This window comes from Moschus berezovskii, chromosome 22 (genome assembly GCF_049115385.1).
Source record: "Moschus berezovskii isolate FMDL1 chromosome 22, NW_MosBer_1.0, whole genome shotgun sequence".
Taxonomy (NCBI): domain Eukaryota; kingdom Metazoa; phylum Chordata; class Mammalia; order Artiodactyla; family Moschidae; genus Moschus; species Moschus berezovskii.
Genome location: NC_142481.1, coordinates 16,663,986 through 16,689,097, shown reverse-complemented (window position 1 = coordinate 16,689,097; position 25,112 = coordinate 16,663,986). Strand labels below are relative to the sequence as shown.

General features: G+C 41.0%; 1 protein-coding gene across 1 annotated transcript; it reads right to left on the bottom strand.

The window, feature by feature from the left end:
* Positions 1–2,179: 2,179 nt before the first annotated feature.
* Positions 2,180–24,995, bottom strand: ZNF565 (zinc finger protein 565). The gene is made up of 8 exons (XM_055410873.2): positions 24,857–24,995; positions 14,878–14,970; positions 13,909–13,999; positions 10,777–10,895; positions 9,445–9,518; positions 4,878–5,004; positions 3,916–4,011; positions 2,180–3,613 (listed from the first exon to the last, which is right to left on the bottom strand). The coding sequence occupies exons 5-8, from the start codon at positions 9,451–9,453 to the stop codon at positions 2,361–2,363; spliced, it is 1,485 nt and encodes a 494-aa protein (XP_055266848.1). The 5' UTR covers positions 9,454–9,518; positions 10,777–10,895; positions 13,909–13,999; positions 14,878–14,970; positions 24,857–24,995; the 3' UTR covers positions 2,180–2,360.
* Positions 24,996–25,112: the final 117 nt, after the last annotated feature.

Below are 25,112 nucleotides of genomic sequence, written 5' to 3'. Positions count from 1 at the left end.
GGTACAATTCCAGACATTCCATCTAAAATTAATTCTGATAAACTGGATCAAATTAACTGGAATTCTATTTATCTTCACAAATGATAATTATCTATGGTTTGTTCTTCAGGAGCTATCCTTGTTGAGTTTCTTTAATCATAATTTTATTTAGCCTTGATGATGAATTGGCAAGCTTCTCTCAGGGATTATTTGTTCTTTAAAGTTTTGTAGGTTAAACTGTTTTCTCTGAAGAGACAGAGCTTGGATGACTTTTTATGTTCTTCCACAATCACTGATTGTTCAGAAATCCCATATTTTCTTAATGTTGATATTTTTACAAAAATCCATTGTTTCTAGATTTCTAAAGTCATGCATAGTAGCTATTTTTAAAAAATACCCCCTCCTCATTCATACTGCTAAATGTCTTTTTTTTCCCTATATCAGCATTCTCAATTGTCTATTAAATTTTTTTTAACAATTTTATGTATATTTTTATTTTTGGCTGCGCTGGGTCTTCATTGTTGCACATGGGTTTTCTCTACTTGCGGTGCGTGGGCTGCTCAGTAGTTGTGGCACACTGCCTTTGTTGCCCTGGGGCATGTAGAATCTTCCTGGATTAGGGATCAAACCCATGTTCCCTACACTGGCAGGTGGATTCTTTTTTTTTTTTCCAGGTCAGGCAGGTGGATTCTTTACCACTGGACCACCAGGGAAGGTCTATTGTTAACTTTCAGTTTAGGTCCACTATCGTTTCTGATTTTATTGGCTTTTTCTTTTACTTTTAATAATCATTCTTACTGTTAACTTGGGTTGATGTGATAATTTCCCCTTTTAGTTGACCATTCACTTAATGTGTTTAGTATGTGATTGGCAAGGAGTAGATGCTGGAGATTTACTTGGATCCTTTAATCTACCTTTATACCTTGGGTTCTGATAGGAGTACAGTTTTGGTTACACTGAACTGTTTATTCATTCATTGACCATATCAGGTGGCATATAGGATCAAACCCGTGCCTCCTGCAGTACAGGTTCTTAACCACTGGATCACCAAGGAAGTCCCATGAACTGGTTTTGATATGCAGAATTCACTGCCATTCACTTCTAGTTTGTAATTTTAGTTTTGATTCTCTTGAAGTTATACTTGGAGATGGTTTTAGATTCCTTAGTTGGGCAGATTTCTTTGACTACTCTTCTGTTCCATTTCTAATCTTCAAATTTTACAGCCCTTTAAATGAACATCTTCTCATGATAATTACTTTGCTACTGTTTTTCAGAAGAGGTGGTTTTGAAGGGTTTTTCACATTTGATATATTCATAAGGCCCACCTCTTACATGAACTCCTAACTCCTTAACAGTATATGTATGTATGTTTAGTCGCTCAGTCGTGTCCCACTCTGAGACCCCATGGACTGTAGTCCACCAGGCTCCTCTGTCCATGGGGTTCTCCAGGCAAGAATACTGGAGAGGGTTGCCATTCCCTTCTCCAGGGGATCTTCCTGACCCGGGGATTGAACCTAGGTCTTCGGCATTGCAGACAGATTCTTTACCATCTGAGCCACCCTAGGACTTATGTCCTTAACAGTAATACTGTTATTAATTAATGACAATAACTAATATTTATTGAGCATGGGCTTATGTAAAATTTCTGACAGTCCTCACAAAAACTCTATTCAGTTCAGTTCAGTTCAGTCGCTCAGTCGTGTCCGACTCTTTGCGAAACCATGAATCACAGCTCGCCAGGCCTCTCTGTCCATCACCAACTCCCGGAGTTCACTCAAACCCACCTCCATCGAGTCAGTGATGCCATCCAGCCATCTCATTCTCTGTCATCCCCTTCTTCTCCTGCCCCCAATCCCTCCCAGCATCAGAGTCTTTTCCAGTGAGTCAACTCTTCACATGAGGTGGCCAAAGTATTGGAGCTTCAGCATTAGATACACATAATTATCAATAAACTGAGGATCTCAGACACTGCATAATTTGTGCAATGTTGTATAGTCAATAATTGGTGGAAGTGAGATAATGTTAATTAAATAAGGTAAATGGCAAAAGGCACAGCCATAACATACTTTAAAAGGGTCATTTTCTATTAGGAATTCTCATAGTTTAATATATTTGGAGTGGTAATATGAGGCTTTTCTATATTCATATTAAATTTTTTTCAGTATAAGCTCCCTGATTCCTTTAGTAAACAGTGAATATGAGGCAAAAAGAATTTCCACATTTATTGAATTTTCTTCTGGTATGAGTTACCTGATGTTCCATAATGGAAGTGACAATGAAGGTTCTCTGACAATAATTACATTACATTATGCATTATTTACTATTGAACAAGGCATGAATTCCACATAAAGGCTTTCCTACATCCCTAACACCAAGGCTTTCTAGCCAGTATGAATTCTGTAGTGTTCGATGAGCTGTGATCCAAGAATAAAGGCCTGCCCACATTCTCTACATTCATAAGGTTTGATACCAGGATGAATTCTTTGATGTTCAGTAAGTTGTGAACTACGAATGAAGGCCATTCCACATTCCCTACATTGATAGGGTTTCTCACAAGTATGAATTCGCTGGTGATGAGTCAGTTGTGAAACACGAATAAAGGCTTTCCCACATTCCTTGCATTCATAGGGCTTGTCACCTGTATGAATTCTTTGATGCTGAATAAGGTATGAACTACGACTGAAGGCCTTTCCACAGTCCTTACACTCATAGGGTCTGTCACCTGTATGAACTCTCTGATGTCGTGTAAGCTGTGCATGCTGTCTAAAGGCCTTCCCGCATTCTTTACATTCATAGGGTTTCTCCCCAGAATGAATTCTTTGATGTCGAGTAACTTCTGAGCTATGAATAAAGCCCTTGCCACATTCCTTACACTCATAGGGTTTCTCCCCGGTATGAATTCTCTGATGTACGGTAAGTTGTGAATGTTGTCTAAAGGCCTTCCCGCATTCTTTACACTGATAGGGTCTAGCACCTGTATGAATTCGCCGATGAACAGTAAGTTGTGAGCCACGAATAAAAGCCTTGCCACAGTCTTTACAGACGTAGGGTTTCTCACCTGTATGAGTCCTATGATGCAGAATAAGTTGTGAATGCTGTCGAAAGGTCTTTCCACATTCTTTACATTCATAAGGTTTGACACCTGTATGAAGTCTCTGATGGAGAATGAGTTCTGAAGTTCGACTGAAGGCCTTCCCACACTCCTTGCAGTCATAAGGTTTTTCACCTGTATGAATTCTCTGATGTTGAGCAAGGTGTGAGGTACGACTGAAGGCCTTCCCACATTCCTTACATTCAAAGGGCTTTTCACCAGTGTGAGTTTTCTGATGTTGAATAAGGTGTGAGCCACGGCTGAATGCTTTCCCACATTCATCACATTCAATCGATTTCTCGTCAGTCTCACTGCTGGGATGTAGGGTGAGTGATGTACGCCCACACTCAAAAGTGGACATGTTTCCATAGGTGATCTTCACTTGCTTAAAACAGCACTCATGATTTACTTGTTGTTTTTCAAACTGGCCTTTGTATGCCCATTCTTCATCATAGCACTGAAGGCTTTCCATTAGCTCCCAATTGAATGACACGACTTCAAAGGTATCTTTCTGCAGAAATGTCTTACACCTTGATTCCAAGTCTGCAAAATGAAAAAAAGGAAATACAACTTGTTCTCTCCCTCTAAGAGAAATTTAAAAATTCTCCAGTAGATTAGAGAGATAAAATGAAAATAATCACCATAATTGGTGAACTGCTTGTGTAAGCCTCATATATTGCTGTGCAATGTCTAAAAAGCACATGGCCTCATTTCTCAGGCTTTTCTTCCTTAGCAGGGTTTTGAGGGAGTTTCCTGACAATAACTCAAGTTACTGTGATGAGTTAACACTCCTGCAGGGCTGTCATTGCCAGTGACTTCCCACCATTTGATCAGCCCTCACTCACCTGGGCACCATGGTCCTGTCATATCATTCACAACCATCCAGGGTTCTTTCCCTTGCTCCAGTAAGGAGACAACATCGGGCTTAGAAATGCTAAGTCCTGTTTATAGGAAAAGAAATGGGGCATGATCAGACTGTTCCTAAACTCAAACCCAGTCCCCCGGCCACTGAGGAAGAGCGGCAGTTACACAAAGGGAGGTGTGAAGGCTGGCCGCAGGATAGGAAGGTGGAGGTGCCAAGGCACTATCCATTTGCACTTCGATGAAGCACTAAACAGTTCCCTTGGAGACAGAGCAGGAACTTAGCCAGCCACTTGTATGTCTTCCTAGAAATTCACCATGAAGAAACCAGAAACTGCATTCTCCATTTGTTCTCTCCTTCTCCCCAGTCCTCACTCTTCCTGGTCCTGCTCTATGCCCAGCTGTGCCCTAGTTTACCTGTATTGCACGTGTGTGCTTGTGTGAGTGCTCAGTCGCTCAGTCATGTGTGACTCTTTGTAATCGCATGCATTATAGCCCTTCAGGCCCCTTTGTCCATGGAATTTTCCATGAAAGGATACTGGAGTGGGTTGCCATTTCCTCCTCCAGGGGATGTGCCCAACCCAAGGATCAAACTCATGTCTCCTGCATTCTTTACCACTGATCCACCTGGGACACAAGGACTGTATTATTACCCTGATCTTATCATTTCTCACTGGGTTTGTTAGGTGGAAAGTATCAGTGGGCAGGAAGAGACAGTCCAGGATATTTCTTTTTCCTCTGCCGCCCTCCTTTGACCCAGGAGTTCTGGATGCAGCTACATCTGCTGCTAGCCAGCTCTTCTCCACGGCTTGTGCTCTCACCATTTTCCAGTGGCAGCCTTTCCTCCCTTGACCCCCTCCAGCCAGAGTGGGTAACAGCCTCCCACTGCTGTAGTCCCCTGGCAGCCATCTTTCCTGGCTGCTCCTGTATTATACAATGTCCTTACCTAGTGAGACCAAGTTGCCAAAGTTTTCCAAAGTCACCTCCTTGTACAGGTCCCTCTGGGCAGGTTCCAGGCACTTCCATTCTTCCTGAGAGAACTCTACAGCCACATCCCTAAATGTTACCAATCCCTGAAACAATAAACCCAGGCACTACCAGTAAATGAAATGACTTTTATTTTTTAAATTACAAAAATTTTTCAAAATCCACAGAAGTATAGAGTATAGTATAATGGCCCCCATGTGTCCATTACTCTGCTTCAGTCATTTAAGAGGACCTTATACATTTCCATTTTTTACCCTTGGTGTTTTCTGAGGTGAATCCCACATACAAAATTAGTATTTCACTCACAAATATTTTAGTATCTAACAGATTAGACTTAAAAAATTTTTTTTAAAGATTTATTTGTATATTTTTTGGCTGTGCTGGGTCTTTGTTGCTGAGCATGGGCTTTTTCTAGTTACGGTGGGTGTGGGATACTCTTCATCGTGGTGCGTGGGCTTCTCATTGCGGTGGCTTCTCTTGTAGCAGAGCATGGACTCTATGGCATGTGGACTTCAGTAGTTGTAGCATGCAGGCTGTAGAGTGCTGGTTTAGTAATTGTGGCACACGGGCTTAGTTGCTTCATGGCGTATGGGATCGTCCCAGACCAGGGATTGAACTGGTGTCCCTCACATTGCAAGGCAGATTCTTAACCACTGGCCCACCAGGGAATAACCAGAATATCACCATCACATGGAATAAAATTAACAAGTTTCCTAATAACTAGATCAAGTTTCAAGTTGCCTCAATTTTCTCAGATGATTTTTTTTTCCAGAAATGATTTTTGATGGTTGGTTTGTTGAAATTAGGATTCAAACAAAATCCACCCCTTGAAACTCTTTTACAGACTTCCTGTATCTCTCAAACCTCTAACAGCCCCTTTAAAAAGTTTTATTGCTATTTATTCATTAAACAAACATTTGAATCAGTAGCATTTCCCAGATTCTGAATTTGGCTCATTGCATCTTCATGGTAGTGTTTAATACGCTGCTCTACTTCCATATTTTTTTAAGGGTCATAAATATTTCAGAGGTTGTACTATGTTCTTCCGGTAGCATCTCATTAGGAGGCACATAATGACTGGTTGTCTCATTTTTAATGAGGTTAAAATTCATGCAGTTGCGGGAAACAGGAGAAAAATTAAAGTCTGCCCAATGTGAGACACTCCTAGGTAAAAAGCCTTTCTGAAGAAAGGTATCTTCTTGTTGTTGTTCAGTTTCTCAGTCGTGTCTGACTCTTTGTGACCCCATGGACTGCAGCACACCAGGCTTCCCTGTCCTTCACCATCTCCTGGAGTTTGCTCAAACTCATGTCCACTGAGTCAGTGAGACACTCCTAGGTATAAAGCCTCTTTGAAGAAAGGCATCTTCTACCAGCTCCCTAAGGACTACCACATATCAAACCAACTAACATAATTCAATGGGGAAAGATTAGTCTCTGTTAACAAATAGTGCTGGAATAAGTGAGTATCTAAATGCAAATTAACTCCAAATAGATTGTAGATATAAATGTAAAAGCTAAAATCATAAAACTTTTAGAAGAAAACAGGAGTTTTCACAGCCTTGGTCAAGCAATGGTTTCTTAGGCATGGCACCAACCACCAAATATAAACAAAATGAACAAGAAGATAAAATAAATTTCATCAAAATTAAAAACTTTTGTTCTGCAAATAATTTCATAAAGAAAGTGAAAATTCAACCCACAAAACTGAGAGAAAGTACTGGCAATTTGTGTATCAGATAAGAGACTTGAATCCAGAATATATCAAGAACTCTTACAACTCAATAATAAAAAAGACAACCTAATTTTAAACTAGCCAAAGAATCTGAAGAGATTTCTCCCAAGAAGATATACAAATGGCCAATAAGCATATGAAAAGATGATCATTAGGCAAATGCAAATCAGAACCACAATAAAATGGCGCTTCACATCCATTAGGATGGCCATTATGAAAAACAGAAGAAAACAAAAAAATAAAACTTACAAAAGCACATTTCGATGAGTATGTGGAGAAACTAGAATCCTCTTACATTGCTGGCAGGAATGTAAAATGGGGTAGCCACTTTGGAAAACATTTGTGACAGTTCTTCAAAATGTTAGAGAGTTATCAAGCTACCCAGAAGTTCCACTCCTAGGTACAGAGAAAAGCGTCCACCTAAAAACTGGTATATACTGATGTTTACGGCAGCATTATTCATGATAGCCAAAAAGTAGAAGCAATTCCAATGTCCAAAGACTGATGAGTTGATGAACAAAATGTGGTCTACAATATCCATGGAATATTGCTTGCTATAAAAATTAACAAAGTACTGATAAATGCTATATCATAGAAGTCTGAAAACATACTGAGAAAAAAAATCACACATAAAAGATCAAATACTGAATGACTCCATTTATACAAAAAGTCCAGAATAGGCAATTCTGTTTGAAATTGCCTATTCAAACAGAAAGTAAATTAGTAGTTGTCAGGGGAAGAGGAGGGGAGTTTGGGAGGGATGGCTAATGCAAACAGGATTATTATTTTTTGGTAGTGATGTAAATGTTCTGAAATGGCTTGTGCTGACAGTTGCACAACTCTGCAAATATCCTAAAACTACTGAACAATACACTTATATGGGTGACTTTCATTGTATGTGAATTATATACATGTATAATAAATAAAGCTGTTAAGTGTTATTGAAGGCTTTTGTTAAGTTAAATCTACTAACATATACCACATTAGAAATTAAAAGAGAGAAAATGTTTATTATTAATTTATTTAAATAACTAATAATTAGCCTGTTACATGTTAATATAAATAACACATTTGATGAAAAATAACTGTCAAAATAAAAAGAATAAAAAGTATTACTAAGTACTGTTTTATATTTTTGCAAATCTCTTTAATGATTGGCTGAATGAAAGAGATTTTCATACCTTCTGTATTCAACCTGTTGGTCAACTTACTTTTATTTTATTTTTCGGCCATGCCACATGGCTTGTAGAATCTTAGTTTCCTACCCAGGGACTGAACCTGGGCCATGGTAGTGAAAGCCTGGAATCCTAACCACTGGGCCACCAGGGAATTCCCCAGTCTGTTAGGCTAACACATTTCATATAGCTTCTGGGAAATTCCACTGTATACTCATTAGAGTTGTGAGTAAAAAAAGGAAATAATGTGTTAGTATTATTATTGAAGTAATTTTGGCCCTTAGACCTCCTGAAAGTGTCTCAAAGTCTTCCTGGACCACTTTAAGAACTGCTGACCTAGAGCTACACAATTTAACATGAAAGACTTGAAAATACACTGTGCTGAGTAAAAAAATCTGGTAAAAAATAGAGTATGATAAGTGTACATCAGATTTAAAAATGGCAAACTCAAAAGCAAATTGTTTAGTAGGCATCCATGTGGGTTTCCCAGGTGGCACTAGTGGTAAAGAACCCGTCTGCCAATGCAGGAGACATAAGAGACGTGGATTTGACCCCTGAGTTGGGAAGATCCCCTGGAGGAGGGCATGGCAACCCACTCCAGTACTCTTGCTTGAAGAATACCACAGACGGAGAAGTCTGGCAGGCTACAGTCCATAGGGTTGCAAAGAGCCAGACAGGACTGAAGTGACTTAGCACACACGCATGCATGAATCCATGTATGGCAAAATTATTATAAGAATCAAAGTAAAAAGAAAAAATAAGAATCAAAGTACCAACAAACACAAAATTAAACATAGTCATTAACACTGGCAAGGCAGGCCTTCCCTGGTGGTTCAGTGGTTAAGAATCCACCTTGCAATGCAGGGGACACTGGTTCAATTCCTGGTCCAGGAAGATCCCACATGCTGCAGGGCAACTAAGCCCCTGTGCCACAACTACTGAAGCCTGAGTCCTAGAGCCTGTGCTTTGCAATAAGAGAAGACACTGCAATGAGAAGCCTGTGCATGACTACAGAGTAGCTCCACCTGCCGAAAAGCCCTCACATAAAAATGAAGATCTAGTGCAGCCACAGATAAATAAATAAGTTTAAAAACACTGGCAAGGCAGTAACATAATACGTGACGGGATGTGGGAGGGGTTGCTCAGATGGTATATTAAGCTGAGTGATGAATATATCAACATTCATTTTATTATTCTTTATATCACATGCATGTTATAGATATGTTTTTCTATATATTCTTTGATAGTGTGAAATGTTTTATGATTTTTATGGGGGGGGTGACATTTAAAATTCAAAGAGAAAAAAAGAAACTACTTGGGTTAATGGAAAAGGTCAAGGTTATCTTCTCTTTGGCTCTATTTAGCTATGGTTCTGATAAGGGCAGCTCTGGTATTTCTCTCAAGAGAATATACTTCTGCTCCATTGGTGCTCTGGTAAGAACACTGCTGGAGAAGAGAGGGCCACCTGAAGTGGGGGTGGGGGGTCATCATCATTCATTCCCTGCAATGGAGGAACTGAGAGCAGGTTATCAAATGGGGCTCAAGCGAGACAGGAAAATTTCAGGATAAGGAACACAAATGTTGATAATATTTCAAGAATAGAGGAAATTTCCACTTACCTGGATCATGGCTTTTAGAACTACCTGTCCTGCTTGGATTTCTTTAAATTCTTCTGTTGAACAAGTGAAGAGTCCTGAAAAAAACAGAGTATGGGGGAGAAGGGGCACATCTCATAAACTGAGCTGAATTAGAGACAGCATTTATTTAGGCTTCTCTAGTAGCTCTGACAGAGAAGGCAATGGCAAGCCACTCCAGTACTCTTGACTAGAAAATCCCATGGATGGAGCAGTCTGGTAGGCTGCAGTCCGTGGGGTCGCTAAGGGTCGGACACGACTGAGCGACTTCACTTTCACTTTTCACTTTCACACATTGGAGAAGGAAATGGCAACCCACTCCAGTGTTCTTGCCTGGAGAATCCCAGGGACAGGGGAGCCTGGTGGGCTTCCATCTATGGGGTCACACAGAGTCGGACACGACTGAAGTGACTTAGCAGCAGCAGTAGCTCTGACGGTAAACCATCTGCCTGCAATGCAGGAGACCCAGGTTTGATCCCTGGGTTGGGAAGATTCCCTGGAGAAGGAAATGGCAACCCACTTCAGCATCCTTGCCTGGAAAATTCCATGGACAAAGGAGCGTGGCGGGCTATACAGTCCATGGGGTCTCAAAGAGTTGGACACAACTGAGTGACTTTTTTTTTTTTTTTAGCCATAAACCACCTAAACAGACAAGCTTAAAACAACTGTACTTCCGGGGTCCCTGCTCGGCTTCTTTTGCCACCTCCTTGACCCACCACACAACACTAATACCAAGAACTAATGAGTTAACAAAACCCAGCCCTTTCCTAGACCATAGGGAAACTGAAAGATGATATCAAGGTGAATGTGCTCCATCATTCACATAGAATCCAAGCATCTCAGCAGGTGGGGTTCCAGCTGGGACAGTCTCTGTCCCAGAGACTGGGATAGCATCACCTATTGTTAATGCTAATCTATACCCCAGTTGGGGCCTAGACAGCTCCCAGTCATTCCAAGCAGGCCTTCCTTTGTGGCTGAGGCAAGGAAGATTGCAACACAGACTCAGCCTTCATGTGAGGACAGTACCTATAGGCTGGGACCTACAGGCTAGGAGCAGAGCATGCCTGTGCAGGCCAAACCTAATGAAAAAGACATCCTTAAACAAAGTTTTCCAGTTTTTCTGGGCTCAATAGGCAAAACCTCTTGGGTATGTCCCTGGCTCTGTGTTCTCCTTCCAAGTCCAAAAAGGAGCCACGCCATCCATATGAGGGGCTCTGTCAAAGCCTCTAGCCAGAGCTGGACTAACCAGATAGGAGCAAGGAAACCACAGTAATAACAGGCATCTTACAAGCATACGGACACATCCAGAGTACTGACCTGAGTGAGAACTCCGTTCCTAGAAGCCTCTTGGCCAGGCAATCCTTATTTTCCACCTAAGCCCTCTCCACTGCTTTCCTGAAGAATAAGATTCCTTCTGTGGCTGGCAGCTGCTGAGGCTGGTGGAGAACAGCCTACTTCAAAATTAGGAGAATGCAGGGGGTTTTTTGGGTCTGTTTTTTGTTTTTTTTGCCGCACCGAGCAGCATGAAGAATCTTAGTTTCCTGACCAAGGATCTAACCTGCAATCCCTGCAGTGGAAACTCAGATTCATTTTTTTTTTTTTCAATTATCTTTACTTTCAGATTCTTTTTTTTTAAAGTTAAAATTATTCATTTATTCACAAATAGTTATTGATCACGTACTATGTGCTCAGCATTGGGGGATATAGTCATTGCATACATAAAATTTATAATCTCATGTGAAGAGTTATTATTATAACCTCGTCTATGGGGTCGCACTGAGTCGGACACGACTGAAGCGACTTAGCAGTAGCAGCAGCAGCAGCATTATACAAATATGTACTTAGTAACTCTTAAGTGCTCTGCAAGACAGCTGCAGTAAAGAGTATATGGTAGTTGGATGGAAGCTCTGATTCTTAACGACTGAACTGCAGGGAAGTCCCAGAACTCAAGGTTTTCTTTTTTTTTAAAGAGGCTGGTTCTAATTACAGAGGCAAGGAGCTTACTATGGTGAGGAGAGTCACAAGGAAGACTAAATCATTGGGGGGTGATGTCAAGAAGATTTCAGAATGTGATCTGGGACCTAAAAGTCAGAGAATTTAATAGACACAAAAAGGACAGAAGGTGGCTCAGTGGTAAAGAATCCACCTGCCAAGCAGGAGACATGGGTTCGATCCCTGGGTTGGGAAGCTCCTCTGGAGAAGGAAATGGCAACCCACTCCAGTAGTCATTCCTGGAAATCCCAAGGACAGAGGAGCCCAGCGGGCCCCAGTCCATGGGGTGACAAAGAGTTGGTCATGATTGAGTGCACACACATTGAAAGGGACAGAAAAGCACTCTGTGCAGAGTGAAGAGTAGTGGCAAAAAACAGTGGACCAAACATAGATGGTGTGTTTGGAGAGCAGAGAATACAGGGAATAACTTGTATAGTTTGGGGCAGAGTTCAGACCAGTGCTGTCTTATAGAACCTTTGTGATGGGGGAAATCTACACATCTTGTTCTGTCAATAACACAGCCAATAGCCACATGTGGCAACTAAGCATTTGCAATGTGGCTAGTCTAACCCAGGAACTGAGTTCTTAATTTAATTTTAGTTAATCTGAATTTAAATTTAATTAATTCTAGAATCTAGAGGAAGATGGCTCAGCGGTCAAGAATCTGCCTACAATGCAGGAGTTGCAAAAGACGTGGGTTCAATCCCTGGGTAAGGAAGACCCCCTAGAGTAGGAAATGGCAACCTACTCTAGTATTCTTACCTGGAGAACTTCCATGGACAGAGGAGCCTGGTGGGCTACCGTCCATAGTGTCGCAAAGAACTGGACACAACCAAAGTGACTGAGCATGCATGTACTACATAATGCATGTAGATAATGCTTACAACATTAGCTATGAGAACCAGGTCTCATCATCACTGTGAATGGCACCTGCCACTGTGACTGAAGGATAAAGGTGACCAATGAATACTGATCAAATATATAAAAGTTTGGTTTTCACCAGAAATTAATGGAAGGTCACTGAAGCACTTAAAGAAGGAAGTAATAGGGCCAATATGGCCAGATTATTTTTGTGGAGAGGAGTAAAACTGGAGTCAAGGAAATCAACTGAATGGTGATTGTCCTTTCCCAAACAAAGGGTCTGACCCAAGACAGTGACAGCAGAAACAGGAAGGGGATGAATTCAAGATGTTGGAGAAGTAAAATCAACAGGCTCTGGCATCTGATCGGATATGCACACAGAGAGAGAAAAAGGAGTCAGGAATTCTTTCCTATTTACTGAATTCCTACCTCAGTTGGCATGGTTCTACGTGTAAGGAAGATAACAAATCCAGCCCCTCTCCCAAGGATCTCACGTTCTAATGGAAAAAGTAACAAATATTGATACACTGACATTGATATTCCTGTTTATATGTAAAGAGGTCAAAGTTCTGTGGAGGGAAATAAAACGGTTAAGGAGACAGGAAGCGTTGGGGGAATGAAGGGCAGCCCGAGGACACTTTTCACTGGGAAGATGACACGTGGTACACAGATATCTAAGGGAAGTGCAGTCCCAGCAGAGGGAAAAACAAACGCAAAGGCCTCAAGACAAGAGCAGGTTTCTCTGACAACAAAGAGCAAGGAGACTAGAGCGGCTGGAATCAGGTGAGTGAGAAAAAGAGGGCCAGAGAGGAAGATGGAAGTTGGATCACATGGGGCTTATGGGCCATTGTAAGAACTTTGGTTTTTATTCTTGAGTAAGACAGGAAGCCACTGAAACATTTTAAGCCAAGGATTGACATAATCTACTTTTAATTTAAAAGGATCACAAAGGACTTCCCTGGTGGTCCAGTGGCCAAGACTCCTGGCTCCCAATGCAGGAGGCCTGGTTTGATTCCTGGTCAGGGAACTATATCCCACATGCCACAACTAAGACCCAGAGAAGCCAGATAAATAAATAAGTAAATATATATATATAGATTTTAAAAAGGGATCATTCATGGAAAAATGGACTAAGACGACTGGAGTTGGGGGTAGGGGTGTGTGTGTGGGGGTGCCAAAGCAGGGAGACCAGTGAGAAGGTTACTGCAGTAATCCTGGCAAGGGATGAAGGGCTTGTGTTAGGGTGGTATGGTTGCAGGGGAGGTGATGAGAACTGATCAAAATCTAGATATTCTAGGAAGAGTTGACAGGATTTGCTGACTTTAGGTATTAAAGAAAAAAAAAAAGAGGCCAAGAAGATGGTAAGGTTTTTAGTTTGAGCAACTAGAAGTATAAAGTTGCCCTTTTTTTGGCTGCACCACGTGACTTGTGAGAATCTTAGTGTTCCAACCAGGGATCGAACCCAGGCCCACAGCAGTGAAAACCCAAGGCTTAACCACTGAACCACCAAGGAATTCTCATGAAGTTGCCAGTTTTTAACACAATGGACTATGACAGAAGCGGGTTTGGATGGACCAATTACAGGTTCTGTTTTACCTTTTACATCAATCCTTGAGATGATTATTGTACATCCAAGTGGAAATGCCAAATGTCCATTATATGTTTGATCTTGGAGTTCAGAGAAAGCCTAAATGCAGGAATATAAAATTGTTACCGATGTTCAATTGATATTTAAAGCTCTGATACTAAATAAGAATGCCTACAGAAGAGTGAAAGGAAGGAATAAAAAAGGTAGAAGACCTGAAGATAAGATGAATTCTGAAGATAAAGGACAGAGATATGGAAGAGAGATCGAGAAGACCTAAAGTATGTATAAACTATGATATGAGTGACAGTGAAATGCCTTTGGGAACTTGTGTACTGAAGGAACTTAATCTACGTAGTTCTAGAGCCGCTGAAGGACTGACTTAGAGCTCCTGGTTCCCACAGAGGACATAAGCTTTCATATAAAAAGCTTTGCATTGCCTGCATCTCCTCACTCACCTGGGCTTCCCAGGTGGTGCTGCTGCTGCTGCTAAGTCACTTCAGTCGTGTCCGACTCTGTGCGACCCCATAGACGTCAGCCCACCAGGCTCCCCCGTCCCTGGGATTCTCCAGGCAAGAACCCTGGAGTGGGTTGCCATTTCCTTCTCCAATGCACGAAAGTGAAAAGTTAAAGTGAAGTCGCTCAGTCATGTCCGACTCTTCATGACCCCATGGACTGCAGCCTACCAGGCGCCTCCATCCATGGGATTTTCCAGGCCAGAGTACTGGAGTGGGGTGCCATTGTCTTCTCCGCCCAGGTGGTGCTAGTGGTAAAGAAAATGCCTGTCTGTGCAGGAGGTATAAGTCAGAAGGATTCAATCCCTGGGTCAGGAAGATCCCCTAGTGGAGAACATGGCAACCGATGGCGGTATTCTTGCCTGAAAAATCCCCATGGAAAGAGGAGCCTGGTTGGCTACAGTCCATAGGGTTGCAAAGAGTCGGACACAACTGAAGTGACCACGCATGCACGCACTCACTCACCTATGCACAGGCCTTTTGTCAGTCTCTCTCCACAGCCCAGGATGTCTTCCTTGTTCCAAAAAGAATTCACACCTAATATCCAGAAGCAACTTTCTATACATAGAAAAAGAAATGGGTCTTAGCCAGGGTGGTAGACATTACTAATTTAATTAGTAAAGTTTCACCATTATCCAGTTTTTCAAGCATCCAGTTTTCCTCTCCCTCTGGGCACGCAGATGACATTTTCCAGTCCTCTGTAGCTGTTGTTTAGTCGCCAAGTCACGACTCTTTGCCACCCCATGGATACTAGTCAGCCAGGCTCCTCCATCCATGGGATTTCCCAGGCAAGAATACTGGGCTGGATTGCCAGTGCCTGGGAAGGGGTAGTGGGAGACGTTGCTGGTCATGAGTAGGTCATGAGATCTATATAGGTGTTGTCACCTTAACATCAGTAACCTATTCCTGAAAAAGCAATCATCCTGAGTAAAAACTCAAACTAGGAGCATCTTTCCCAATACTTAAAATGTGGAAAAATAAAATGTGCCACATTTTAATACAAAGCCCCTAGATAATTTCTAAACATAATTAAACACAAAAAATCTACATATAAATAAGAAACTACTGTATTAAGATGAAAATTTCTTAAAACATCAATTCCTGATCACTGATTATTATGGCTATTGACAACTAGTTATTCCTTTCGTTCACAAGCCAATCTATACCTCTGTCAAAATACTCACATGACACTGATATTTTACTAAGTGAATTTCTGATGTAACTTGAAACTTTCCCTGTATGTCATATTTTTATATATATTGAGCTTTATGGACATAAACATAAATTTTTCCAGTCTAAATATCAACCCAAAATCTACACACGGAGAGGTATGTACATTCCTAGGCAATGGTCAAGATTCTGAGTCAGACAACAGCATATTAAATAAGTGAAAGATTTCTATAAAATGGTAATGCTGAGTACTCACAAATTTAGTAGTAATGAAGTAGTTCATAACATAGAAAATATTCAAGATATGGCTAGTGAAATAAAAGCAGATTACAAAACAACTGGGCATCATGTGGTCTTGTTTGTAAAATACATGTATACATCAAAGTAGACAAAATAGAAAAACCAGACTGAACACATCTGGGAAGTTTTATGTACTTTGTTTTTTGGCCATGCCATGTGAGGCATGTGGGATCTTAGTTCCTTGACCAGGGATCAAACCTGCACCCCTTGTGGTGGAGGCACTAGAAGTGTGGAATCTTAACTACTAGACAGCCAGTAGAAGTCCCTCTGGAAATTTTTATCCTTACAGATTACTTTGGTTATTTCTGGGTTGTGATCTTCAATTTTCTTAGTTTTACTTAAGTGTATTTTTTCAATAACCACACATTAATTTTTAAATATAACCTACAAGTAGCAGATGAAAAAGAAAGTACTTTCCTAAGAATCTTCCTTTGAACATGAAATAATAGCTCAAGATATTCGAAAGCAGTTCTCTTTCACAGAATGGCTTTTGTTATTTTTACTTGGTCAGATCCCAATAGTTGCAAACTTCTTGATTTGGTAACTACATTTATGTAGCTGGAAAAGAACTAAAAGTCACTGAGACCAAGTCCTGTGTATAAGTGATGCTTCCTTTCAGTTCTTCTTGCCAGATGGGTTTATGATGTTTTTATAACCTGCCCTATTGGCCTCAGGGTTCTCTGAATAGCTATAGAGGCACCTTACTCCACTTGTCATATTTTGGATTTCTGAAGATTAGAATGAAAACTGCAGGAAATACAGGTGACTCAATTCACCTCCTCAGAGTTCTTATGGGATCAGTTTGACTTACATATGATGACATGACAATGACTGCTCTCTGTCATACAAATATCTTCCTCCTAAGAATTCACACAGCGTAATAGCAAAGTGAACTAGTGCCCTTTATCATCCTTTGCTTTGGACATTTGTATACCAGTTTTATCTCCCGTATTACATTATCTGTAATTTAAAAATAGAGACTCACTTTTTTAAAGTATTTTGTTTCCCTGTGTTCTAGATTAGCATTTTCCATATTTGAAAATTCTTAATAAATGTCTAATGCCTGACCCTTCATTCTTTCTGGAGTTATTTCTCCACTGATCTCCAGCAGCATACTGGGCACCTACCGACCTGGGGAATTCCTCATTCAGTATCCTATCATTTTGCCTTCTGATACTGTTCATGGGGTTCTCAAGGCAAGTATACTGAAGTGGTTTGCCATTCCCTTCTCCAGTGGACCACCTTCTGTCAGACCTCTCCACCATGACCCGCCCGTCTTGGGTGGCCCCACACGGCATGACTTAGTTTCATTGAGTTAGACAGGACTGTGGTCCGTGTGATCAGATCGACTAGTTTTCTGTGATTATGACTTCATTGTATCTGCCCTCTGATGCCCCCTCGCAATACCTACCGTCTTATTTGGGTTTCTCTTCAAATCCTGAAAGATGATGCTGTGAAAGTGTTGCCCTCAGGATGCCAGCAAATTTGGAAAACTCAGCAGTGGCCACAGGACTGGAAAAGGTCAGTCATCATTCCAATCCCAAAGAAAGGCAATGCCAAAGAATGCTCAAACTACCGCACAATTGCACTCATCTCACACGCTAGTAAAGTCATGCTTAAAATTCTCCAAGCCAGGCTTCAGCAATATGTGAACCGTGAACTTCCAGATGTTCAAGCAGGTTTTAGAAAAGGAAGAGGCACCAGATATCAAATTGCCAACATCCGCTGGATCATGGAGAAAGCAAGAGAGTTCCAGAAAAACATCTATTTCTGTTTCATTGACTATGCCAAAGCCTTTGACTGTGTGGATCACAACAAACTGTGGAAAATTGTGAAAGAGATGGGAATACCAGACCACCTGACCTGCCTCTTGAGAAACCTGTATGCAGGTCAGGAAGCTACAGTTAGAACTGGACATGGAAAAACAGACTGGTTCCAAATAGGAAAAGGAGTACATCAAAGCTGTATATTGTTACCCTGCTTATTTAACTTACATGCAGAGTACATCATGAGGAACACTGGGCTGGAAGAAGCACAAGCTGGAATCAAGATTGCTGGGAGAAATATCAATAACCTCAGATATGCAGATGACACCACCTTTATGGCAGAAAGTGAAGAGGAACTAAAAAGCCTCTTGATGAAAGTGAAAGAGGAGAGTGAAAAGGTTGGCTTGAAGCTCAACATTCAGAAAACAAAGATCATGGCATCTGGTCCCATCACTTCATGGGAAATAGATGGGGAAACAGTGGAAACGGTGTCAGACTTTATTTTTTGGGGCTCCAAAATCACTACGGATGCTGACTGCAGCCATGAAATTAAAAGACGCTTACTCCTTGGAAGGAAAGTTATGACCAACCTAGATAGTATATTAAAAAGCAGAGACATTACTTTGCCAACCAAGGTCCGTCTAGTCAAGGCTATGGTTTTTCCAGTGGTCATGTATGGATGTGAGAGTTGGACTGTGAAGAAAGCTGATCGCTGAAGAATTGATGCTTTTGAACTGTGGTGCTGGAGAAGACTCTTGAGAGTCCCTTGGGCTGCAAGGAGATCCAACCAGTCAATTCTAAAGGAGATCGATCCTGGGTGTTCATTGGAAGGACTGATGCTAAAGCTGAAACTGCAATACTTTGGCCACCTCATGCGAAGAGTTGACTCACTGGAAAAGACTCTGATGCTGGGAAGGATTGGGGGCGGGAGGAGAAGGGGACGACAGAGAATGAGATGGCTGGATGGCATCACCAACTCGATGGACATGAGTTTGAGTGAACTCCAGGAGTTGGTGATGGACAGGGAGGTCTGGCGTGCTGTGATTCATGGGGTCGCAAAGAGCTGGTCACGACTGAGTGACTGAACTGAACTGAACTGAATGCCTGACCCAAAGGAATTCATTACAAAAAGTCCTAACGGGAGGGAATACATGTGTATGTATGGCTGATTCATTTTGCTGTACAGTAGAAACTAACACATTGTAAAGCAACTATAGTCCAATAAAAGTTAATTTAAAAAAATAAATAAAGATAGAATTATCATATGATCTATCAAAAAAAGAGAGAGATGTAGGTCTATGCTAACAGAACTCTTTGCTGCAGAGATGGTATAAAAGAGAAACAGAACAATTTGACAGTAAAAAAATGAACATCAGGAAAGTAGCTGTACTAGCTATTAAAATGTACCATAAAGCCTCTTTAAAAAAAGTGTGGCAGTAGTTCATAAACAGACAAACCAGTGGAAGAGAACCAAAGACCTATAAAGAAAACCAAGTGTGCATGGACATTTAGTATATGACAGAGATCACATTTCAAATCACTGTGGCAAAGAAAATTTTTAATAAATGGTGCTAGGAAAACTGTATAGCCCTTTAGAAAATATAAAATTAAATCCATACCCCAAGATTAAATTCCAAATGGATCAGGGTGCTTGATGTAAAAGATGAAACCCTACAATTATTAAAAGATAACACATGTAAATTCTCCTTTAATTCTGAGATCGAGAAAGGCTTTCAAAATCTAGAAGCAATAAAAGAAAATACTGGTAATTTGACTATATAAAAATAAAAACATTCAATGGAAAAAAAAGTAACATAAACAGAGTCAAAAGTGTGTGTTAGTCACTCAGTAGTATCCAACTATTTTCGACCCCATGGACTGTAGCTGGCCAGGCTCTTCTGGCCAGAACACTGGAGTGGGTTGCCATTCCCTTCACCAGAGGATCTTCCTGACCCAGGGACAGAACCTGGGTTTCCTGCATTGCAGACAGCTTCTTTATTGCTGAGCCACCAGCAAAGCAAAGTCAAAAGACAGCTCTCAAACAGGGAGAAAATATTGAACACTTGCACCATACATCACAGATGAGGAACTAATATTCCTAATGCATAAAGAATTCTTAAACATGTGACAAAGCATCAAAAAAAAAAAAATCCCCAAACAAAGCACCATGAAAGTAAACAGGAAAAAGAGATGGACAATTCACAAAAATCAAAACCATAATGAGATACCACTTCATACTCATTAGGATGGGTATTATTAAAAAAAAAAAAGAAAAATCAGAAAGAAACAAGTACTGGCAAGGATGTAGAGATATCAGACCCCTTGTGCACTGCCAGTGGGAATGTATTAATAAAACAGTGCAGCTCTTTTAGAAAATGATATGGTGATTCCTCAAAATAATAAACATACTATGTGATCCAGCAATTCAACTTCTGGATATATACCCAAAAGAAGGAAAAGCAGGGACCTGATCAGATAATTGTAAACCTGTGTTCACAGCAGTATTATTCACAAAAGTGAAAAGATGTTAGTAACCTAAGCACTCATGAATAGGTAAACCAATAAACATAATGTGGTATATATGGACAATGTAAAAGCACTTAATGTTACTGAACAGCACAATTAAAATGCAAATTTTATGTTATGTATCAGTTCAGTTCAGTCGCTCAGTCGTGTTTGACTCTTCGTGACCCCATGAATCACAGCACCCCAGGCCTCCCTGTCCATCACCAACTCCTGGAGTTCACTCAAACTCATGTCCATCGAGTTGGTGATGCCATCCATCCATCTCATTCTCTGTCGTCCCCTTCTCCTCCCGCCCGCAATCCCTTCCAGCATCAGAGTCTTTTCCAGTGAGTCAACTCGTCGCATGAGGTGGCCAAAGTATTGAAGTTTCAGTTTTAGCATCAGTCCTTCCAATGAATACCCAGGATTGATCTCCTCTAGAATGGACTGGTTGGATCTCCTTTCAGTCCAAGGGACCATAAAACACCCAACAAACTGAGATGGACTGGTTACCTACAATGGGTGACTGGGAACAGAGTGGAAAGAATGGGAGAATGGAATTAGAAGAGAAGAAATGATGGAGGAATAACTGAGTAGATCTTTTGATCTAATTCTGACTTTCACAATATGTTCAAGTTTCACATACTCAAAAAATAATTAAAATCAACCAAGATGTGTGATGTGTGTTTGGGAACCCCAAATAAAATACATACAGTATCAAATGAACCCAGGTATATTACAAATGAGTAATGTTAACATATAGAAAGGTACAGGGAAAACTATTTTTATTCATTTTTTGGGTTGGGTACTGTATTTTGGGAGATTTTGCTGGTAGCTCAGTGGTAAAGAAGTTACCTGCCAATGCAGGAAACATGGGTTCGATTTCTGAGTCGGGAAGATCCCCTGGAGAAGAAATGGCAACCCACTCCAGTATTGCCTGGTAAATACCATGGACAGAGAAGCCTGGTGGGCTCTAGTCCATGGGGTTGCAGAAAGCTGGACAAGACTTAGTGAATAAACAACTGTATTTTTACTATGGATTGTAAGACTAAGTACAAAAAGTACTGTATGAGGTTTGGGGATATGGGTTAGCAATTCTTAAGCTACTTTCTACTTAAGACTGAGCAAATATATAAATATATGTGGTTAATGAAAGCCAAGTTTTTTACTGTCAGAGAAAGGAATTCCAGAAAAGGAAATGGAGAAGGCTAGAGGAAGTGTTGTGGTACTGAACTGGAGAGATCATATGAAATCATGGATTATCTATATAAGTATAAATAAAGACAAATACATATATGTGAGTAAAGATGCATGTATTTCATATCTGAGAAAGTCAAGAAGCAAGAGCATCCCATTTGCAACGAGTACATCTAATCCTGGTTTCTAAGTATAATTTTCACATAAAAGGAGCCAGAGATCCCTCAGAAATTTGCTGATTTCACAACTGGGGCTGGGAAAGTACAGTATCAACCGGGAACATCTTGTGGTGCAGGAAAATAAGGAACTACTAAAAATAAATAAATACATCTAGCAGACACACTGAAAAGATACAGAAGCCAATCCAAAGGATTTTCCAGTGGTCAAATTTGGGATAATTCAGCAATAAAATAGTGATAGTAATGGATTATAACCTACAGTACTTAAATCCAGAGAGTTGGTAAGTTAAATGGGGAGAGGGAAAATTTATTTCTAACAAAATTATAATGAATAAATATAGAATGAATAACAGAATCTGAAAAAAAAAGCATTTGGAAAATGCTTGGTAATAAATTTTCAGGCAAGAATTATCAATGGATGTAGTAGGTGAAAGTGGGATAAGAAACAGCATATTGATATAGACTAAAGAGTAATTCTCCATAAGACACATTAATTGTAATTAAAAAAGAATGACTGCAGTGAAGAAACCTGGCAAATTAAAGTTAACACTGCTAATAATGAGACAAATTGATCTTATGTCTCCCAACAGAACTTCCCTGGTGGCTCAGTTGGTAAGAGAATCTGCCTGCAATGCAGGAGACCTGGGCTTGATCCCTGGGTTGGGAAGATTCCCTGGAGAAAAAGGATGGCGGCTACCCACTCCACTATTCTGTTCTGGAGAATTCCAGAGATTGTACAGTCCATGGGGTCACAAAGAGTTGGACACAATGGAGCGACTTTCACAACTGAGTGACTTTCATTTTGACTCAACTACATACTCTGAATTTAATTATGAGGAAGTGTCAGACAACTTCAAATTGAGGCTGTAAATTCTACATTGCAGAATTTACAAAATAAATTGCCAGTTCTCTTCAAAAGTGTCAAGGTCATGAAAAACTAAGTCATGTCCGACTTTCTGCAACCCCATGGACTGTAGCCTACAGGGCTCCTCTGTCCACTGGATTTTCCAGGCAAGGGTACTGCAGTGGGTTGCTATTTTTCTTCTCCAGGGGATCTTCCCTGACCCAGGGATTGAACCCAGGTCTCCCACATTGCAGGTAGACACTTTACCATCTGAGCCACCTGGGAAGCCCTAGGAAGTAACTGTTTCAGATCAAAGAAGACTAAGGAGGACTTCCTCCATCCCACAGCCCAGTCACTAAGACTGCATGTGTCAATACAGGGGATTTGATCCCTAGTCTAAGATCCCATGTACTATGCAGTGCAGCAAAAAATTTTTTTAAATAATAAAAACAATACAATAAAATTAAAAGAGAAGATTAAGGAGAGTTACCAACTTAACTGCAACATATGATCCTGGATTGGATCCTTGTCCAGAAACAGGACAGTTAAGCCACATTGATGAAATCTGAACAAAAGTTGTAGATTAGTTATTAACTCTTAGTATAACTGAACATGAACTTGGGCAAACTCCGGGAGATGATGAGGGACAGGGAGGCCTGGCATGTTGCAGTCCATGGGGTCACAAAGAGTCAGACATGACTGCGCAACTGAACAACAACTGTTGCAGAGAGGAAGCCAATTGGAAACTGTTTCTTTGACTTGCTTTTATTATTATAATCATATTCAATGGATTGCCTGGAGGACCCTGCCCCTCTGCTTGACTGTAAACTAAAGTGCCTTTGTTCAGCTGACAGAGAGAGAGTTTGTCCCTGCCCACCTGTGAATAGAAGAGATTAACACACCCCTTCTGAAGGCTGACCATTCCCTAGGAGATGTTTTGCAAGACTGAAGACTCTTTCAGTGTACTTCCCCTCTGTATCTCCCTTTCTATTCTGTCTTTTGACTTTAGTTCCTCATCGCTTCCTTCTCTCTGATCTATAAAAGAACCTGGCATTCAGACCCTGGTTATTTTGAGGCGCTAGCTTGCCATCTCTTCTGTTGGTCTGCTCCCCGATTAAAGTCTCTTCCTTGCCTCCACGCCTCGTCTCTCGGATTCATTAGCCTATCTGTGGTGAGCAGAGCAAGCCTGGACACTATAACAAACAATATCAGTATCTATCAGTGTATCTGTTAATCTCCTGGTTTTGATAGAGAAGCTGGGTTAAGAGTATTTGGGAATTCTATTTTTGCAACAGTTTTAAGTATTTATTTTTATTTTTTAGTATTTAAAATGAAAAGTTTAAAACATTTAGATGAACACTAGGTGTGCAGGGAATATGGAAAGTGTGGGCCTTTCAGTTTACCTTCATGGCACTCAGTAATTGGCTGCAATGGCAAATACAGGACTCCAGTTCACTTGGAGGTGAATGGTGGTGTGGGGCTTTGTTAGGCAAGAAGTTTCAGATGAAAAGGAAAAGCACGTGTTCAAAAAAAAAAAAAAGCCTAAGATGGAGTCATTTGTCCCATAACAACAAACCAAGACTTAATTCCAGTTTAAATGTTTCTCAAGAAAATGTACTCTTTAAACAAATCGATCTGAAATTTCCTGCTTGGCACCAGTGAGGTAATCTGCGTAAGACCCATGCCATTCCCTTCCTCTAAAAGATGTCCTGGCCTAAAACAATCCTTTCTTTTCTTTTGCTACTAACTTCCTTGCCCCACTTTCCTGCTGCCCGTAAAAAACTTCCATTTTGTACAACCCTTTGGAGTAGCTACTTGGTAGATGGGATACTGCCGGATTCAGAAGTTGAATAAAGCCAATTAATCTTCACATTTGGCTGAATTACTTGTGTATGTGTTTAAGCACACATCTCTAAAAACAAGAAGGGTTTCAGGGAAAGAAGAAAAACTGATGGACGGAGAACCTGGCTTTTTAATGTTCAACAGGAGTTCTCTCAATATATCTCTTGGAGAAGAATCAAGAAAAAGCAATCGTGAGGGATCAGGGCATTTTTAAATGTACATCGCCCAACTCTCCCTCACAGGCAATGGTGAGCAGAGAAGAATGGACATCATGCCCCATGCCGGTGTTACACGGGAAGGCTGAGGTTATAATTACTGTTTGGGGTCACAATCTGTCAGAGCACTGGAGTCACAGGCACCTCACAGCTACACACTTGGTGCTGAACAAATAGTATCACACAAATACAACCACATATTCGCTCTTAGGACACACAAGGACACAACCACACAATGAGACACCTCCACATCTTTATACACAGTCACAACCTCACACCCAATAAGGCACACAAAGTCGCACAATCTGCTCACACTATGAAACACAAAGCCACATACAGAATCTCGCATCCTCAGCTTCCAGCGCGCAAAAACCCAAGGCTCTCTGGACACGCCCCGTCCCCGCCCCAGAGTCCCAGACCCCTCACCTTCTGCCTTCCCTTGGTCGCGTCCGGGTCCCTGCGGAGCTAAAGATCTCGCCACGACGTCAAGAGAGACCTAACGCTGGGCCACTGTGGACTCTGGGAAACGTAGTCCAGAGACAGTCCAGCCACAGACAAGATGGCGTCCTCATAACTCACAGACTGGGCTTGCCCCGTTTGACAATGCCCTCGAAAGCCTTCAAAGAAAGGAGTTCCCTCTCCAAACCTTCCATCATGCCTGAACTTATCTTTCTCCAAGTCA

Bases quoted from the DNA above. Each gene is read 5' to 3' on its own strand.
- ZNF565 (XM_055410873.2), bottom strand. The intron at 4,012-4,877 runs GTAAGGACATTG...TCCTATAAACAG, and splicing joins TGGCAACTTGGTCTCACTAG to GACTTAGCATTTCTAAGCCC. The intron at 3,614-3,915 runs GTGAGTGAGGGC...TTCATTTTGCAG, and splicing joins GACAGGACCATGGTGCCCAG to ACTTGGAATCAAGGTGTAAG.